Genomic DNA, 21,562 nt, shown 5'->3' with positions numbered 1-21,562 from the left:
GTGGAAGGCTGCAGTAGGATGTGATAAAATGTAAGATAACAATCAGGAGTTGTTGGTTTTTTTGGGGGGGGGGGGCTGAAGGGAGAAGGACTTCCTTTCTTTAAAAATCCTTTAAAAGGCTTGAAGATAGTTATTGCTACTAAATAAAAGTTTCTGAATTTTTGTGAAGTATGTAATTGCTCAGTATTAATATGAAAGTGAACTTCAATCTTATAAAATAAACAGTGGTGTGTATTCTACATGATGGTTAAATTGCTGAAGATTGAATATTTCTATTGTAGCTCATAATTTTGCATTGCTGAATTCAAAATAGTGTGTCTCCTATCCATTTTCTTTCTAGTTATTAATTTCTTCCTTATATACAAGAGGACTTGGTGATCTATTCTTTCATTTAACTGTATCCTCTCCCCCATTTTTGCCTTGATTTTCCGTCCCCAACTTGAACTCTGTCTATATCCTTGCAAAATTTCAGTTCTCAATCCATTTCAAGAGAGTTGAGTCCCAATGAAAAGGTCATTTGAGGATAAAGCTGGGCCTCCCAGCATTTTTTCCTCTTTCCCCAATTTTTTTCCCTTTTGGGGAGGCCAGCAGGGCTTGACTGCTTTTGTATTTCCTTTGATGATAACACAGGTTTGGCAATGTGCCAGAGAGCTGCAGGTCTCCTTCCAGAGTGCTTTGCATGGAGCATGTTAAGGCTGAGACAGCAAGAGCAGGAGGAAGAAGGAAAAAACTGCTTTGAGAAATAGGGGGTGCAAGGAGGGGGAAGTAAAGGAAGGGTTGAGGCCTAGCATATCTTTACTAAACAGGAATAGTGGAGATGAAGTTCCAAACAATACCCAATCACTTATGAGTGTTTTGGAGAAAATTGAGGCCATTTTTCCTTCTTACGTTCATGTGTTTTCTCTTGTTTATATATCTGTCTATTAATTGCCCCAGTTGCTGTGGTGATACTTTTTATATAAAGGTTTCCCCTGTCCAGTCATGACGGATTCAAGGGGACGGTGCTCATCTCTGATTCTCAGCTGAGGGAGCGTGTGTTGTCTGAGATATGCTTCTGTCATCATGTGGCCAGCATGAAAATATGGAATGCAGTAACCTTTTCTGCAGAAGTGGTACCTATTTATCTACTCACATTTGTATGCTGCTAGGTTGGCAGGAGCTGGGGCAAGTAGCGGGAGTTCACCTCATCACACACACACACACCTCATCACACAGCACTCAGGTCTCGAAACCTGGGCTCTAAGCTTTCCAACTGACTAGCATTTTAACCATTGAACCACCACACTGCCCTTTTTATATAATATTCCTGCTACCCATCTTAATATAATCTTACCCAGTAAGTTTCTACTCTATGCTTCTTGTATAAACAAATTAGTGTGTCATAAATATATTAAAAACTAATAGATGCATTAGGGCCGTGATGGTGAACCTATGGCATGCATGCCACAGGTGGCATGTGGAGCCATATCAGTTGGCATGCGAGCTTAGCTCCGGCGCGCATGTGGGCACCGGCCAGCTGATTTTCAGGCGTTCTGGGCCCACCGGAAGTTGGGGAACAGACTGTTTCTGGCCTCCGGGGGGGGGGTTCAGACAGCCATTTTCCACTCTCCCCAGGCTCCAGAGCCTTTCTAGGAGCCTGGGGAGGGTGAAAATGGCCTTCCCCCCCTCCAGAGGCCCTTCTGGAAGTTGGCAAACAAGCCGTTTCCAGCCTCCGGAAGGCCTCCGGGCAGATGGGGAAGACCGTTTTCACCCTCCCCAGGCTCCTAGAAAGCCTCTGGAGCCTGGGGAGGGTGAAAAACGGGCCTACCCAGCCCACCATGCCATCACGTGCCAAAAGCAGGGGAGCGCGGGGGGCACATAGAATTATGGGTATGGGCACCCGCGTACACCACCACCCCCGTGCTCTCCCCATATTTGGCACGCGATGGCAAAAAGGTTAGCCATCACTGCATTAGGGTATCCTTGTTTTAATTTTTTTGAAGGAGAGATAGGAAACTTGTGACTCCTCCACAAGTTTCTGAATTTCAGCTTCCTTAATTTTTATCACCATGATTGGGAGGGAGGGGGGGGAGGTGTCTGGTAACTTTAGTTGGTATCATTGGGTGGGAGCATATGATAGGAAGAAGTCAACATAAACATTTTTAAATTGGGAGGTCCAAGGAATCAACTAAGCCAAAATGTCTAGTGAAATGACAGATTGTACAAATAAATAGTCACCATGTTTCAAGGCTGCATATGGAGAACAAATTTTAGAGCTAAATCTTTCTTTTGAGCAGCTCCAGCAGTTCTTCAGCTCTAGCTCCATGCTAGGAAAAAGACGATCCTATTTAAGCCACGACTCTCCCATCTTTGGGCTGGTATATCTTTCTAACAGGGAGATTTATTTCTTATGGACAAGTCTTTATTTAAATTTATGCATAAGTAATAGTGATCACTTTGAAGTGGAGTTTTTTAAAAAAGGCTAGATATAATCCTTTTAACACACTCCAGCAGTTCTCCCTCTCCCTTCCCCCATCTCCTTCTCAGCCTGGTTCCTTTTTGACTTAGGTAGGTGCGTGTTTATTTTTGGGACCATCTTGCCTAGAGAACCTGAGCTTCAGCACAGGGGATTTTGACAGGTTTTCTGATATTACCGGGCATAGAAAGAACCTTCTGTTTTCTCTGCAGCACAGGAGACAAGAGATGGGGCTGTTATGGAACCAAATGCCAATATTTTTATGAAGCTCCATTGATACTGATTGGCTTTCCTCAGTCCAGCTCCTGGGGTGTGATGGGCTTTTGGCTTTGCAGCTTTGGGATTCTGTTGCTGCAGTCCTGTCATATCTGGGAGATGCAAAGTTTGCTTTTTAAGAGGAATTATACAAGTTCATAGAAGAGATTTTTCAGCCTCTGTCAGCTGGGATAACATAACTGAACTAGAACAAGTTCAAGGCATTTTGATTGAGGTCAAAGGCAAATTGATGCCCCTATTGTGTTGTCTTCAATTCTGAAATTGATTGGACAGAGGGTTTGGTTTTCTTTTATCCCTGATAATGAACTAGAGAGAGACAAGGTCACTTAGGGTTCACAAAACAGTGCTTCCACGGGCCTCATCTTGTACCGTCCATTTTGCCTAATGGCAGATTCAGTGGTGAACCACACTACCTGATGCTGAATGTAGACAAGAGGAGGTAACTGTTCATTATTCTGTGTTCATAAAATTCCCAAAATGATTTGGTTTGGCTGTCGTGTGAGGTGGTCTTTGATCTGATCTTTTTTTTTTTTTTCATATACCACATGTCACTTGTACATGCTATTTCAAAGAGGCTTGTTCCATGGGCTCAGATTGATGAATTTAAAGTCCTAAATCCACTTTCCAATTTAAGCATGGATACATTAGAGTAGTCCATAAAACACCAAAGCTGATACAGAAACCATGTGTCTGCAGCTCCAGACTAAATGACTGATTGCATTTACCCGCTGTGGACCACTGTTTTTAAATTGCTGGATTCACACATCAACTGAAATTACATTGTAGTTTCTTTGCTTTGGGCTTAGCACGATGTGTAAACCCAGTTAAACATAAACTATAAGTATTATAAATTATATTAATCAACCAACTATGGCTTTTAAAATCCTGACTTAGCATGTCATATGTGAATTCAGCTATGAAGCACCAGAACAGATGTATATAGCAGAATGTTGGTTAGTCAGTGAGCCAAGTTTGATTTATTGATTATATGCTGTCTAGTCATTTTCAGCTCCTAGCAACCACACTCATAGATTTTCTCTATGACAATATCCCTAACCTGTTCTTTTATGTCTCCCAATAGACCACTCATCACCACTATAACTAAATCCATCTACCTTGCTGCTGGTCAACCTCTTAGCTTCTACCTTTCCTAGCATTAAAGTCCTTTCCAGAGAGCCGAGTCTTTCTATATTGTATTCAAAGTAGGATAATTTGAGCTTGGTCTCGAGTGAGCCTCGAGTGAGAACTCTGGGCTAATATGTTTGATGATCCATCAATTTGTTTTCTTGTCAGTCCACGGTACCCTCAGCCAAGTTACGTTTCTAATGTTTTTTAAGAGTACAATAATGGGATCATTAATTATACTGTATCTTGCCCTTTAATAGATCAGATCTACCAAGCCTTACAAACAAACAAAAATTAGCTTTTCTCAATGTCTGTACCTTAGTAATAAAATACAAGCATAATAAGAATCTATAACTCTTTTTGTTATGCCCTAAGATATTATGGTACAGTTATACTTATATACAATGGCTCTGATATGATAGAAAGACACTGATACGCTGTTTATACTGTTACCATTCTTAACTTGTGAAGAAGTTAAAAGTGAAAGGTAATGGTTTTTTTAGAAAACATCCTGAACTTATTTGCAGGGACTTACTGATTAATAGCTCACATTCTTGATAATTATTCTAGTTCTAAAGAATTGCAGCAAGAGCATAATACATAGAAACAAATGTTGCATCTCAATGTTTTCAGTTCTTTAGAAAATCAATAATATTTATTCGGTCAATGACCAGCAAAATTTAAATGAACAAAACAAACAAAAGCCGAGTGAGGCAAATAAATGCAATAATATGTTAATTAATATACTATACCAATAGTATAGTTTAGGAAAAATTAAAGCTCTAGGCTTTAGAGAAGAGCTGTGGAAGGGAAATTTTGAATTCCCACTAGCTGTAGTCAATGAAAAGGGATAAGGAGACTTGAACTATAAAATATAATAAGAGCATGACCTTATTATTACCTGCATTACTGAATCAGACATATGAAGAAACACAACTGTTTACTGAGTCTTCCAGATTTGAGCTGCAGAAATCCTGATGACCACCAGATAGCAAAAAAGAGTTAGAATTTGCTGAATTTCATTCCTACTGTTTAATCGCTATCCTGATTTTTGGAATCAAACCTGGGAGGCCTAATATTCTTTAATATATTATTAATATAGTTACTCAGATTCACTTATAGTTGGATCTGACTGGCTGTTCCCACTGAGGGGCCTGAAACATAGTTTGGATTTGTTAGATGGGACAAGTTTACACCTGTGACTCCCAGGGAAGGAGATGGAATCCTCAAGACTGCTCGCCCAAACAACCATTTGTTTATTATATCTTGCCCAGTGGTGAAATGTAAAATTTGTTACTACCGGTTCTGTGGGTGTGGCTTGTGGGGGGGTAATGTGACTGAGTGGGCGTGGCCAACTCTTTTTTTTTTTTTACACTTTACTTTTAAAAGCTTTTTTTTTTTTTGGCCAAAGAGGTTGTAGAAAAAATGCTTTTAAAATTTTTTTTAAAAAAAGCCTCTGATGATCGCGTGGCTCAGCTGGGCATGGGGGGGGGAACAGGAATTTTTGCTACCGGTTCTCCGAACCACCCGCTGCCATCGCTACCGGATCGGGCGATTCAGTCTGAACTGGGAGCATTTCACCCCTGATCTTGCCCCCTCCTTACTTGTTAGATAGTGTGTAGTTTGTCCTTGTTATAGGGTCAGTTTCTTTGAGGTAGGAATGGTTCTGCCAGTATTGAAGCATGATAGTGCACTTTCTTCTCAAAAAGCTGTTGGGACTCAAGTGATCTGGACTGTCCTTCAGACAGTCATTCATGGATTGGTCATCTTACACGAGTAATTATGGGATGTCTCAGTATGCCCATGTAACATTGCACAGTCTGCTGGTAGTTTTCCAGGTGCAATTAGGATACTAATTATCATCTTTAAAGCCTTTTGTGGCCTAGGGCATAGCTATTTGAGGGTCCATTTATTTTCAGGTAGACTCTATTTTCTATAGTCTACCTGATATTTTTTACCTGTTCGATTTCACAGAGTTGGCATGTTCTGACATATTGGCATATTGGGTCAATGAAACCCAGGAAGTATACTTTCTTGGTCACTACCTGCCTCTGGAACAGCATTTTCCCTGAAATTTGTATCCCCCCACCAACCTTGTTTTAAAAACTCCTTAAAATCTGGATTTTTGCCCTGAGCTAATTTGGGTGGTAGGATCCTTCAGAGAGCACTTGCATGAGACTGAGACAGAAGATTGTTCTTGATTATTGCTATAATTTCTTATTAATTGTTACCTGTTTTTAGTATTGTACACCACCTTAGAATCATTTCTGAACTGAATGGTTGTACAAAGCTAATGAATAAATAATAAATATTTAAATAAATAATGTGCAAGTGTTCATTGCATGTGGGCATTACTGAAGGAAATACAATCTGGGCAATATTCCAGGGCACTGTTTGAAATGTCTTGATAGCCTCACATCTGCTGCCTTTTCCAGGCCTCTTGATTCTTGGCCTAACAACAGGCCTTTCCCCTTTACCAAGATAAGATGCTAGTCCCCCATCATTGGGGATGAAGGTGAGCCAATAATTTAAAGCATTTTGTCCAAATCTCTGCAGAACAAATAACAGAATCACAGTGAAGAAACCAACTGGGGATGGGATGGGTCTCTCACATCGACTAAAACATTCAAAAGTGATTATTCCACTACTGGTTACATGACTTTGTTTCTAGCATCAGAAGTGCTGGAAAAAGTAATTAATTTCATACACTTTTGGGCTGCTGGTACATAATGTGAGAATAAGGGGGGAAATGCTGCTTTAACACCAGTACAGCAACAGGTGTCTGGAGACAAGAGGAATTATCCCCCCTCACAAGAAGAAGGGGGATAATTGCTAAAATAGTTCTTCCTTGGTTAAATGCATGTAGAATTCAGCCAACGTGTCTGTGCTCAAAAATATTTCTTTTTTTCTTCCTCCTATTTTTATTTATTTTTTATTTTTTTATTTTATTTTATATGTATTCATAATAAGCAGGCATAGACAAAACTGTATTTCATTCATATATTTCATCCTGGTTTTTGTGGTTTTGAATTGCAAAAAATTAGAATTTAGGAGGAAAGATTCAGAAATTAGGTAATGTTATAACCAGCATGTTACATGTACATGTCAGTGAATTAGAACGTTTTTAAATTTTTGTTCCAAAGTCAAGAGAATGGGAAGGACTCAAGATAAAACATGAATAAGAAATCTGTTCTTTCTTTTTATCTTTATAGGGTCTCCTCTTCAAGCTTTTGACCCAGAATACTTGCAATTTGCCAACAGTGAAGGAGACCACAATGGGGCTTGCCTCATAGCATAATAGCCCCTCCTCCCTCAAATATCAAATCCACATCTGTCGTGGCGACCGTGGAGTGTTGCCTCTGGGGGCGGAGCCCACCTTGGTCTCTCTTTATTGATCCTGGATGGAATTGCGGTGAATGGAACAGAAGCCCAGCACGGTGGAGTGCCTATCGGAGCCAGAGGACACCCGGTAAGGTCATCAAATTGATGGCAGTCTACAGAGCATTAAAACAATTAGCGAACGTTGGAGATTTCCTTCAGTGACATTTTCAAAACCTCTATTTAGTTCTGAATTTGTCCTAGAAATGCACATGGTAAAAAGCTCTATTCTTGTTGATGGGACACGCTAAAAAGTAGCTGTGTGCTGAAAATTTAAAAATTAAATTTCTACAAAGATCTCCGGGATCTTTTGAAGTATCTTTTGAGTATTCTTGATTCTCAGTTATCCCAATTTGACCCATTTCTGATTGTCCTGCAATACCTCATTAACTTTTAGGGGGAACAATGGGGAATATAAAGTTTTTGGGTTTTTTTTAACAGTAACAGAGTTTGAATTAGACCTCTGATTTTAGTGTTTTTCCATTTGATGCTACCTCTGCTGCTCTCTGCATTCTCATCATGAAACATACAATTTAGCATCATATTAAGAATTCAGTGTTCAAGAATTCAGAATTCAAAAGCAGTTTTTAATGCTTTTTAAAAGTAGATCTAAAAATTTGGCAACTTCTCACTACCAGTTTTTGTTTTTTTTTAATTGTAAGTCTTTCCTCATGGCTCAGTCAAAATGCTACTCACTCATCCCTGAACCAGCAGAAAACTAAACCAGCATAATACTTGCTGACTCCTATTCTGCCTTTCAATCCTCAGTTCTGGTGACATCCTGATTTCAGTGTACAGGCATGTTAAGCAAAGCCTTTGGTTAACTTTCTGTTTTTGGCCGTCTTCCCTTTTCTGAACATCACCAGCTGGCAGCAGATGATCACAACACTGCTAAACACCAGAGATTTAGTCATTTGTCAAAATCTAGTACTTCCCCAAATTCATTATATGAAGCGATGAAACAGGAGTGATACTTCAAACCTGCTCCATCCCAGACTCCACAAACCAGATATCAGAGATGCTGGTTTTGAGAATTGGTTTAGTATTTTTTTTTCAAATGGGTACCAAACCCACTTGAAAACAAGCCTGTGGGCAAATAATAATGAGAAGGGGGAATCTTCTCTTTATATAGAGAGAAGTTTCACTCTCTCTCTATAGAGAAACTTTATATATATATATTTGTAGATTTTCACGGTACAGGTATGCAAGTTTTGGCATATTCGGGTCTTTTCCCGTGTAAGATTGAGAGTATCTTGGCGATATTTCGACGAGGTCCCACTCATCATCTTCAGGCTGCTGTCTTCGGCGTCATGCCATTTGCTCGCACAGGCACGAAGCTGAAGACACCAGCCTGAAGATGACAAGTGGGACCTCGTCAAAACGTCGCTAAGATACTCTCAATCTTACACGGGAAAAGACCCGAATACGCCAAGGCTTGCATATATATTATATTATATTATATTATATTATATTATATTATATTATATTATATTATATTATATCATATCATATCATATCATATCATATCATATCATATCATATCATATCATATCATATTATATTATATTATATTATATTATATTAATTGTATTATATTATATTACATTATATTACATTACATTACATTACATTACTATATTATATTATATTATATTATATTATATTATATTATATTATATTATATTATATTATATTATAATCGCATTGGTTGATGATCTCTGGAGGGCTTGGGACAGGGGTTGTTCCTCTGTCCTGGTCCTATTAGACCTCTCAGCAGCTTTTGATACCATCGACCATGGTATCATGCTGTACCGGCTAGAGGAGTTAGGGGTGGGGGGCACCATCCTACGGTGGTTCTCCTCCTTTCTTTCTGACCGGTCGCAGTCCGTGTTGACAGGGGGGCAGAGGTTGATCCCGAAGCCCCTTATATGTGGGGTGCCACAAGGGTCGGTCCTCTCACCCCTTCTGTTCAACATTTATGTGAAGCCGCTGGGTGAGATCATCCGTGGTTTCGGGGTGAAGTACCAACAGTACGCTGACGACACTCAGCTGTACATCTCCACCCCAGACCACCCCAATGATGCCCTTGAAGTGATGTCCCGGTGCCTGGAGGCTGTGCGGATCTGAATGGGGAGAAACAAACTCAGGCTCAACCCATCCAAGACCGAGTGGCTGTGGTTTCCGACATCCTGATATAGTCAGTTGGTGCCATCACTGACTATTGGGGGAGAGTCATTGGCCCCCATGGAAATGGCTCGCAACCTGGGTGTCCTCCTGGACTCACGGCTGTCTTTGGAAAAGCACTTGACGGCTGTGGCCAGGGGGACTTTTTATCAGGTCCGCCTGATTCGCCAGTTGCGTCCCTTTCTGGATCGGGACTCGTTAAATATGGTCACTCATGCTCCCTTTACTTCCCGCCTGGACTATTGCAATGCTCTCTACATGGGGCTCCCCTTGAGGAGCACCCAGAGGCTCCAGCTGGTTCAGAATGTGGCCGCGCAGGTGGTTATGGGAGCGGCGTGGCACTCCCATGTGACCCCCCTCCTGCACGAGCTGCACTGGCTCCATGGCATTGGACCGGGGTATTTACGAGACCGCCTTCTGCTATCAGTAGCCTCTCACCGACCAGTATGCTCCCATAGAGAGGGGCTTCTCAGGGTGCCGTCGGCCAAACAGTGTCGACTGGCGGCCCCCAGGGAGAGAGCCTTCTCTGTGGGGGCACCTACCATCTGGAACGAGCTCCCCCCGGAGATACGGAGGATCCCGGATCTGCGCACGTTTCGTCGTGCTCTCAAAACATTTTTATTTCAGCAGGCTGGCCTGGCCTAACTCTCCCTTTTAAATTTTTAAATCGTTTTACAAATTGGGTGTTTTAAATTTGTTTTCGGCCAAAATATTTAATAATTTTAATGGACTTTTAATGTTTGTATTATCTGTATTTTATCTTGGCTGTTCACCGCCCTGAATCCTCTGGGAGTAGGGCGGTATAGAAATTTGATAGAAAATAAATAAATAAATTTATTATATTATATTATATTATATTATATTATATTATATTATATTATATTATATTATATTATATTATATTATATTATATTATATTATATTTATTATATTTATTATATTATATTAATTATTGTCATTGTACGTATGTACACAGTATACCCATACAATGAAATTCACATAACACCCAGAGTCCAAGGCCAACACACTTTTTTTTTTAAATTTATTTATATGCCGCCCTTCTCCGGAGACTCAGGGCGGCTTACAATGTGCTCAGCAATAGCCTTCATCCTTTTGTATATTTATACAAAGTCAGCTTATTGCCCCCACAACTGGGTCCTCAATTTACCTACCTTAGAAAGGATGGAAGGCTGAGTCAACCTTGAGCCTTGGCGAGATTCGAACCTGCAGTAATTGCAGGCTGCTGGTCTTAATAACCAGCTTAATAACAGGGTGCCTTAGACCACTGTACTACCAAGGCTCTTGGTAGTACAGTCACACATGACAATCCCCAGACACACTTCCATCCACCAAAATTCCCCACCCCTAAACCACCCAAATATCCACATAACAGACCAAGTAATTCTAGCAGTGACATCACTCTTTTTACACAGAGAAAAAATTATGGGAGTCATAAGGCACATAAGGGAAAGGATTGTATACACCAACGTAATCTATAGATAGTGGGCTGTACTTTTGCTAACATGGATAGTTAAGATGAACAGATTGTATGCATCTTGAAATTATCACTGGTTCCTGGCAATTTAAGGGAAAACATCTGTACAGCTAGTCATGACTGAGGACAGAAGAAAGGAAACACTATGGGGATATGGCAGATCAGAGATGTTGCCAGAGAATGAGTTGTACTTTGATAAGATGTAAATGAGAAAAGCTGGGTGGTTCTTGTTCTTATTTTAATCAGAATTAATTATGAACTAGAAAAGCCAGTAGGCAGCTCCTAATTGTTAGTGTGAGGATAATATTGCATTGCATTGCTACAATGGTTCTCAAAGCATGGCTTGTGCCTTCCTGTGAGTCATTTGAAGGGCACTCTCCCCACTTTGCTCAGATGCAATAATATTTTGTAAAATTGCTGGCTCTGGACTGGCTGTGCAGAGAGTCAGGTACTTGGACAATGTCCTTGGCACTCACAGCAGTGGCTCCTGTAAAAATCCTGGCTTGTTTCAGAGAGCTATCCAAAATAACCTGTCCAGGATCTTTGAGGCCCTCTTGCCTCAAAGTTTCCTTCCTCTATTTTTAAAGGCAGCGTGATACTCATCTTCTTCATGGGCTTTAGGTTGGGTCTTGGCATTGACCCTAAGTGTCCTCTTAAGTAGGCAAAGCACTGCATTTCAGTTTCTTGCAAAAAGACAACACTTTGTGGCAGTGAGCCAGCATACTCTATAGCAAATCTTTCTGAAGTCCATCCCTTCACAAACAATCCCATGGAGACAGCTCTCTTACTGGTAGATATTTTTCGGTAAAGGGGTATATCTCCCTCTCTTTGTTGTATTTTAAGGAGAGATTGGACAACTATTTGTCTGAAATGTTATAGGGTTGTGATGGCGAACCTATGGCATTCGTGCCCGAAGTGGCATGCAGAGCCATGTCACCCGGCATGCACAACCTTGCCCGTTGCTCTTCCGGGTTCCTGGCACACATGCATGTGCAATGATTAGCTGGTCTTCGCGTGCACGGCAGTGCTGGAAATGGGAAGAGCTGGTCTTCCGGTTTCTGTGCGCGCATGCGTGCCAGCCAGTTGACTGTTGCACGCGCATGTGCACCAGAAACCGGAAGAGGAGCTGCCTGGCGTGCATGCGTGCGCTGGAAACTGGAAGTTCTGGTTTCCGGTTGCACATGCGCACCGGGCAGCTCCTCTTCCAGGTCGCGTCCCTGACAAGCGAGCGTGTGCGTGTGCGCTCCCTTTTCGGCACTCAGTGCCAAAAAGATTCGCCATAACTGTTATAGGGTTTCCTGCTTGAGCAGGGGATTGGATTAGAAGACCTCCAAGCTCCCTTCCATCTTTATTTTTCTGTTATTCTATTATATCAAATGGCTTCTTTTTATGATTGTTGGCTAATTCATGTGTGATTCACAAAAAATAGTTTATAGACTATTTTTAGTGTAATAAATAATTATAAACTAATTATGGACCACAAAATCCTTCTATTACTAAAATCTAGAAACTTTGAGAAATAGTGTATTGCTTTGAAAAATATTATTGTATTGAAATCTTTTGTTTCATCAACTTCTCTTTTTATTGGACAAAGAAACAAATCAATTTTTCAGGTGTGTTCTTTTGTTGTAAGTGAAGTTTTCTGAGCGTACATTCCCCTTTGAAGGAGAACCATAACTCAAGTACAGGCCTACTCATAGGACTACCCTGTGAATGGGTGCTAGTATGTGGCTGAAATTGCTAAAATGCCCATGTGGGTGTGTGAACAAGGCTGTGAGTCAAAATGCAGATTTGTGTGAAGGCTGAAAATAAAAGTAAAGGATCCAAAGCCTTTCATATAATTTTTAGTGGTGCTAGTGGGAGAGTTCAATTTCATAACTAGTTTTAGATATACAGTGAAAAAGCAGCCTTATTTTTCTGCTGTAGTTATTTATAAATAAAGATTCATCAATACACTCCTGTAGATTTCCTTCTTATCCATTTTCTTTGCCTGGGCTGATTCACATGATAACATTAGCTGAATTGAAAGAACCTAAAAAAAAAGGTAAACAAAATCAAGTGGTTTAGAGCAGTGGTCACCAACTGGTGGTCCGTGGACCACTGGTGGTCCGTGAGAAAATTTTGGTTGTCCGCAGACAAATTATTTGCATTTTCTTATATTGCACTAAACTATAGTGTCCTCAAACTACGGCCCCTGGGCCAGATACGTGCAGTGAACATTTGTGTTGCTGCAGAGAGTCTCCCCTTTGGGGTCTTTTTGTGCGGGTCGGAGGGGGACAGAAATTCTGACTCGGAGCCTGTTTCGGCCTCCTGGTGTGGGGCTTTGGGCGAAGGCTGGAGGGAAGTGCCGCTGGTGGTGAAGAGCCGGAGGGCCTTCTTCCAGTGGGATTGCATCATGGCCTGGAACTGGCTGACCATCTCAGCCCGCTGAGCCTCCAGGCACCTGTACCTGGCCTTGCACTCCCGCAGGTCTTCCCTCTGCTTGAAAAGCCTATGCTCATAGTCCTCAGTGAGGTGCTTCTCATGAGTCTCCTTCTCAGTCAGATCCAATTTGAACTGAGCTGTTTTGCCAACTCTTTCTCGTGGTGGCTGCTTAGCCCCAACAACTGCTTTCTGTTGGGGCCCCAAGGAGTCCAGCAGTGGTGGGTTTCAAAATTTTTTACTACCAGTTCTGTGGTGTGGCTTGGTGGGCATGGTAGGGGAAGGATACTGTAAAATCTCCATTCCCTTCCCAATCCAGGAGAAGGTTACTGCAAAATCCCCATTTCCTCCCAATCAGCTGGGACTTGGGAGGCAGAGAATAGATGGGGGCGGGGCCAGTCAGAGGTGGTATTTACCGGTTCTCCGAACTACTCAAAATTTCTGCTACTAGTTCTCCAGAACTGGTCAGAACCTGCTGAAACCCACCTCTGGAGCCCAGGCAGACAGCCAATGAGTGGATGGGAGGGGAGGGGTGAGTAGAGGTTGGCAAGGTGCCCCTTGACATGAGTGACATTGAATTGGCTACGCCCATCCAGTCACATGACCACCTAGCCACGCCCACCCAGCAGATCATTAGGCAGATCATATTAGTGGTCCGCAGAATTTAAAATTTAAATTTAAAATTTAGTGGTCCCTGAGGCCCGAAAGGTTGGTGATCCCTGGTTTAGAGAGCTTACTGAATGACTCTATAAAAACTTACTGAAGAGTTTTTATAGGTTGCTGGTAATTGCATATACCATGCTGCCTGTCTCTGATTTAGGTTATTGGAAAGAGACAATCTTCAACTCTGTCGTCTTTGGATTATTTTAACCTAAAATAGAACCTGATGACTTCTGGATGTGTCAGATTGTGAATCTGACACAAACATGTTCTCCCTTCTGTTGATGTTATTTTAAAAAATTCAGAGATCAAATGTATGATGGGTAATTAGGGGGAAAGTCAGTAGCTCTTTCTGATCCATGCTATGCACCCAAATCACCCAAAATCTCTTTGAGAGTTCAATAATTTACAATTTATTTGTGATTTAATTGGGATGCTACACTGCCACAGGTGCTATTGGAGGTTCCAGCAAACAAGGTAATGTTTTCAGAAGACAACTTCCATGCAATATGTAAGGTATTTTCTCCATTCTTTTGTGTGGATATTCCTAGCTAGACACATCACAGATTGAAGCTTAATGTGTGACTTTATCTCCATTGAAAAGTCGTATTTTTAATATTGTTGGAATAATCTTATCTGTAGTTATTGGCTTCTATTACTATTTTGTGGATTTTCACTTCTTACTGCAATCACTGAGAGGCAAATGTTTTTTAAAACATTTTAAACAGTACTAGCACACAGTACTTACGTAGAATCTCTCTATCCAGATTTTACAAAGAACAAGTTTATGGTTTTGCATATTGTTGAAGCCAAATCTCCAACAATAGGTGAAAATCACAATTTTTGTGAATGTGGCTTATAAATTTAGCTGTAGCAATTAAGGATTAACTACAGGCAATCATATACGAACTATAATCAATGCTGAAAACAACTTCATATCAAAATTTGGGGTACAGGGTTTATGTGAAATACACTGAATTAGTAACCAGTTGTTACTACTAACCAGTTGATACCTAAATTCTAGCTTCTGAAGTGGTAGCAGAACCAATCTGGTAAACTGAAGTGATAACATTCCCCTTTCCCATGTAAAAATTAATGTCTGGGGAGGCAGGTAATGTTATGCATATGAAAAAAAAGTATGTAAGTTTACAGGCATGTGCAATATGCACAGAGGTTGCAGTCATGTCATGAACTGATAGAGAAGTTCATTTTCAACCAAGTTTGTGAGGTAATTTCCAAATGCTATAACTAGAGGCTGTCAATTCACACTGCAGTATCCTCAGTCTTTGTTTGTTTCCAGAAAGGAAACTGAATCGCAAATCTGGCATTAGGTTAGGAATGTGAAGTCTTAAGAAACTTCAGCGGGTTTTGTTTGTTTTCATATATTTCTCTCTATTTTATTTTACTTTTAGAATAACAACAAAAGGTGAGCTTTTGACAAAAAGGATATGGGAATGACAAAAGAGGTTCAGCCTGAAAAACAATTAGGAAAAACATTTGACAGGTTCAAAAGAGAGAAAGGGGCTGGCCAAGTACATTCTAGTAGTCAAATGATATGTATTAACTTGTCCCAGTCACGTACACTTCATCTCCATTTCATTTTCCCCAAATCACATTTGTTACTCAGCCTGGGAAGTGAATTGTGCTGTGACTTAGGTGGATAGTGTGAGCAAGATAGACTATAGTTTCTCTGTGCTTGTGTTCACATAACAATCAGGTCAGTTATAAATCAACAGATCTAGTTAGCTACCTGCACTAAGATTAATTTTAATCTTCCTTATTTTTCCTTTTAATAATTTCAATGTGATGATGTGAAGCCAATTATTTGATTTCTTTAGGGTTAATTCAGCCCACATAACACATAGTAGAGATGTTAAATGGGTAAAATGCCTGTTATAATTAGGCTGTTGCATTCTGGATTGCTTTTAGCTTCCAAGTGGTTTTTAAGGGCAGCTCCATGTGTAGCAGATTGCAAGAGTTGAAACACGAGGTATAAGAGAATGTGTGACCCATCAACAAAGGCTTCTATCCAGAAGCAGCCACAATGGGCACCAAAATGAAATTGTACAAAGGTCTGCACTTGCTCTTTAGGTAGGATACATCAACTTCTAGAATAGATCAACAACCACTCCATCTTGCTGAGGTTAAAATTTAGCCTATTTCTTCCTACCTAAATACTAATGGCTTTCAGGCATAGAGGTAGATGGCTAACTGTATCTTCAGTGTTATCTGGGATGGAGATACACAGCTGGATATTATTAACAACCAGATTGATGACCTTCCTCACAGCTTCATGTAGATATTAAATCTTATGAGAAAAGGAGGTGGAAGGTCAACCCTACAACACTCCACAACAGAGAAATAGCAGCTCCGCCTCTTCTCCCCCCAAATTAATTGGAACCACTGATGGAGGGAGAATAAGAATCCCTAGGTGGTCCACAAGGAGACACTATGATTAACATTATCAAGGACGGTTAAGAGATCCAGCAACACCAGCAAAATCTCACTCCATCATAGGTCATTTGCGAGTGCAGCTAATCTTATCTTGATTCCAGTCAGAAAGTTGATTGAAAAGGATCCAATCTGCTTTATCTAGAACCAGGGTGGATTTGATTTAAATCAAGTTGATTTAAATCACAATTTAAATCATGATTTAAATCACTAGTAAAAAAGCTTGATTTAAATCAACTCGATTTAAATCATAATTTTTAAAGAGCAATTGTCATCTCTGCTACTCCTTTGACCCACTGTTGACTCACCGATAGTCCCAGTGTTGCAGAATATACAGCCTCATGCTACATAACTAAGCTCCATTTCATGCTGAATAAACTAAATTATTTATGTATCTTAAATAGAAAACTATCTTACGATAGATTTTTACCCCAAAAGTTTTTTATTAAAATAAATTCGATAAAAATAAAAAAAAATCCGATTTAAATAAAAAAAATTCGATTTAAATTAAAAAAATCTGATTTTTTTTAAAAAAATCATTGATTTTTATCCACCCTGTCTAGAATCTAGGCCTCTACCATCTTGCCTAAAAAGGGAATGGAAGGATTGAGAGTTGTCCATAATAGCCAGGTTTAAGGGATTCCTGCTTCAAAACAAATAATGTAAACCCCTTCTCCATGAAAATGAATGCAAAAATATAGAAATAATTGCTATTTTAAAATTTTATTGTGAATTTATTTAATTTCTATAGCTACCTGTAAGCACATCCAGCCATCTGTATAATAAAAATGCAGTACAAATAGCATTAATTTAAAAATTAATTACCAATAAGACCAACAGTGCAAAAATAGAAGTCATGAAATTGCTACTGAAAATACATGTATTCAGAGCTTTCCAGTGAATCTGTCGACAAGGGGCCTGAAGCTTGCTCTACGGATGTGAGGTCACTATCAAAAAGATTTTTTTTTTTAAACAGTATCTGCTACTATGATGACTTCCATTTATACCACATAGAGATAAATATATCTTCAGAATGCAGGCACTTTAGATGAAAGTAGTCAATCCTTAATTATTTGGACCCAAATAATTTAAATTGTTAAAAATTAAAAGATGAAATGAACTTGAAAATGTATTCATCACTGCTGTAAGTATAAACCTTACTGATTCCATGTAAGCCAGTCACCAATATCCAAGAGGCTATTTTAGGAGTATTCAGACATAATTGAGACTATTTGGGAGTACAAATGTGGCATTTGTCTGTGACTCTTTAAAATAGCTTTATCTTTTCTCTGGATCATATAGTTACCTTCCATTACTGCAGAATGATACAGTTCCTGTAAAACAAAATTGCAGATAGATGCAAACATACCCAAACCACTTGACCAAATTATTTATGAAGCCTTTTTCATTTTGTACAGACCTAATTTCCTGAACTAGTTACCTAATAAAACCAATAACCCAGCTTGGATTTTACTATGAATAACTGGAACATGTTCAGTTCTGTGACAATTTTTTTTATTAGTCATATTTCTATGCCGCCCACTCTCCGAGGACTCTGGACGGCTTACACCAAAGACAGTATACTAAATAGCATATTGCCCCCAACAATCTGGGTCCTCATTTTACCCACCTCAGAAAGATGGAAGGCTGAGTCAACCTTGAGCCGGTGAGATTTGATCCACTGATCTGCTGAACTAGCAGTCAGCTGAAGTAGCTGCAGTACTGCACTCTAACCACTGCACCACCTCAGCTCTTAAGTCACATCTGACATAGCAGCATAAGCTTCTAAAAAATACTTCTGGCCATCAACCCCAGATTTCTGAGCAGATTTCCAATTATCACTGAGGCTTAAAGGAAACCCAGATCACAGATGGAAGTCCATCAAGGATATATCTTCATTGGTCCTGCTTCTACATCCATGTTTCTTCTAAACTAGTTTTTGAGAACAATCTGAGCCAATTTTGCGGATCATCCACATGTTGATTGCATATCAATGCAATGTTCAGAATACTTTCCTCTAGCAAGTTTCTTCTAGATCGGAGGTGTCAAACTCATGACCTGCAGGCTGGATGTGTCACATGCTGGCCACGCCTACTCGTTTTAGCAAAGGGAGGTGGGAAAGTTGTGATACATCACATGACGATGTGTCGTTGTGAATTTGACACCCCTGTTCTAGATGTTGAAAAACAGAGTTGAGTAAATGACATCAGTGCAAATATTTATTTCCTAAAGGCCAGCTCTTCCACAGCTGATGTTCTTGAAATATATTGGACTACAGAGTCAATATCCAGTCTGTCTGGCAAATTATAACAGCCAACAACTGGGGTAGGTGGGGGGAGAGAGATTACCTTGAGAAATCTGATGTAAATAGGGAGTCTGATATGATGCAAATTCCTGTATTATATTTGAATCCACTGCATTATAGTAATTCTCATAGATGCTGATCCAATTTATTGCATCATTCAAGTTCACCAATATCCTTTGACTCAAACCATATGTTGTTTATGCTTGTGTGGCTATGTGTATGAGTGAGAAAGGGAGAGAATTGTGTGGTTCTCGGTCCCATTTATTTGCTAGCCAGAACAACTGTGATTTTGTCTACTTCCACTCCTAAGAAGGGCTTGTCTCCATGTGTGCCAGGCTGCAAGCTGGGTCTGTTTATCCCTCTGTCTGTGGCATCTGGAAGTGCCAAGTAGAGGTGGGGATAGTTAGGATAATGAACCCATTCTCTGACACTGGCAGGGACTGGACCCTCTTGAGCCCCACAACGCAGCAGGTGTCTTTTGCTGCCGAGACTGCCTGTCTGTCAGGCAGTTGTATTGCTGCCTCTGTTTGCCCAGACTTTGCTGGCATGAAGTATTGGCAGCCAGAATAGTTAAGCAAGGATGGTGGACCAAACTGTTTTGGAATTCTCTCATCTCTCAAACTCTGAAGTTTACAACACAGTTTTTGCTTTCTGTTTTTTGCCATTTTCTCGTAGTGATCACTTCACAAAGAGGCAATTTCTGTTTTTATAAACGCCTGAGGAAATACTGACTTTGCTCAAGGTCCTTCAATGTAATACTGGCAAATCTCTTCAGAATTAAGCTATTTTGCTCTTGTTTGCAATAATTGGAAGGACAGGGAATTAGAAGGACAGGGAAGGTACTTATGGAGTAACTTAAATTAGAGAGTTACTTAAAGTTAGGGAGTAACTTAATTTAATCCATGTGTACCTTCTGTCCTTCAGGATGTACTGCCCCCTCCCCAAACACACACATCAGGCTGCTAATTGAGCAAAGGCAGTTTCCAGGTCTATCATTTCTGTTCTTGATAGGAACGTAGCTGGTAGTTCAGCCTCAAGACTGCTACCGGTCTTGGTTTTCAGTATTTGTTCTTTGCCTAATTGGAAGTTGGTACTGGGTCTGCCAAGATTCAGTCAGGAGGATAAATCTGATACTGTAGAGCTAAATGGAGAAATCAAGTTAAGGATGGAAAAAGAAGACTGAAAAGAACCCGATGGAAACACAGAATGTGAGTAAATTGCTATAGGCTATAAACCCTCTATAAAGATACAAGAAAGTGAATTGGGGTTAGAATTATATAAAAAAATTATATTGAAGTGGACTTCTTTGCAGGCTTTTGAGTTTTTTCACTGTTAGTTGGGGGCTAGCAAGAAATTCAGAGAACTCTAGAAGAAAGGATTGCTCAGAATTTGTTTGTTTGTCAGATTTATATTCTATCTTTTCACCAAATGGGGTTGCAGGCAACTTTTAACAATATAAATTTAATATAATTTATAACATACAACAATAACATATGGGTATGGGTATGGGTTGTATGGGTATACTGTGTATACACATACAATGACAATAAAGTTATTATTAATAAGACAAAAGTTATAAAAACTGTATAAAAGCAATTTGATTTTTTTTAAAAAATGCTCAATTGCCTCATATTTAGAGATCAGCATATGGGGCAAAATCCTTTCCAAATTAAAGTTAAAATGCCTGTATTGACTGATGTAGATCTGTAAGGATAAAGCTAACCAGGTCTGTCATGGCAAGGAAGCTCAGAACCTAGGAGCCATCTCCAAGAAAACCATGTGATTCATGTGTTGATGATAGAACGGTATTTTCAGAACAGGCCTGAATGGGATAATTTCTGTCTCCCACCTCTCCAATAAGCTGTTTCCAAATCATGTAGAATAGAGTTCCTACCTTTGAATTTTGAGGTGTTTTAGAGGTACCTTCTTAAAATACCAGGTTTCCCCGAAAATAAAACCCTGTCTTATATTTTTTTGAACCCTGAAATAAGCACTTGGCCTTATTGCCATGCGCTCAAAAGCCCGATTGGGCTTATTATCAGGGGATGTCTTATTTTGGGGGAAACAGGGTAATTGCCATAATAGCTGTGGCCAGTTATAGAAAGCTTATACCCCGAAGAAAGTACATGAAACTATATGTGACAACATGTACTTCTTTATTTTCTAACTATGCCACAGGGGTCTGTGTAGGACCAAGAAGTATTGTTAGAAAGAAGGATTACTGTTAAACTGGCCTTCGCTTTGCAGCCTGCTAACTTTCCATTTTTTTAATTTAAAAGAATTTTAATAAATGAAATTAGGTCACAACCAAAACTTAATGCGGCAGTAACTGAGTTTCTTCTCTTGTTTCCAGACGATGGAAGCAGAAATGGGAACTTCACTGTTCAAATTTTGCCATATATAACTAAACTCTCCTGCTTGTTATTACAGCAGGAAGAAATTGATACTAATATAGTTACTATCAACTTTTAAGTGTAGGGAATAATGTAGGGAAAGCACCACATGGATTCCAAGTATTTTATTTATGTATGTATGATTAAAATTAGCACCATTATTTAGGTTTCCCTGAATTTAAACTCTACGATATATGATTGCATTGTTGATGATTTTTTTAAAAAGAGATATACCTGGAAAGACAAAGTCTTCATTTATCTGTTTTTTAACTTTGTTTCCATCCTGGCTGGGAAATGTGACTTCAACTGATGGTTGCAGTTGCAATAGTCTGTAATTCTTTTGGTGGGTTTTTTTGTTGGTGGCAAACTGATTTATACTATAGATTTATATTATATTATGCCTTTTAAAAAGTTTTTTT

At 39.7% G+C, this 21,562-nt stretch overlaps 1 protein-coding gene across 5 annotated transcripts in view; it reads left to right on the top strand.

Moving 5' to 3' along the window:
• THRA (thyroid hormone receptor alpha) overlaps nt 1–21,562 on the top strand; it is a 153,933-nt gene that overhangs the window by 89,171 nt on the left and 43,200 nt on the right. For all 5 annotated transcript variants that reach the window (XM_087892172.1, XM_060691655.2, XM_060691656.2 and 2 more), the window contains exon 3: nt 7,069–7,325. In XM_087892172.1, coding sequence (XP_087748298.1) covers nt 7,273–7,325 — 53 coding nt within the window. In that variant the 5' untranslated portion in view covers nt 7,069–7,272. The remainder of the gene's footprint in view (nt 1–7,068; nt 7,326–21,562) is intronic.

This window comes from Pantherophis guttatus, chromosome 4, assembly GCF_059756535.1.
Source record: "Pantherophis guttatus breed Tessera chromosome 4, ASM5975653v1, whole genome shotgun sequence".
NCBI classification, from domain to species: domain Eukaryota; kingdom Metazoa; phylum Chordata; class Lepidosauria; order Squamata; family Colubridae; genus Pantherophis; species Pantherophis guttatus.
Note: the sequence above shows the minus strand (reverse complement) of the source record. Positions and strands in the feature narration are given on the sequence as shown.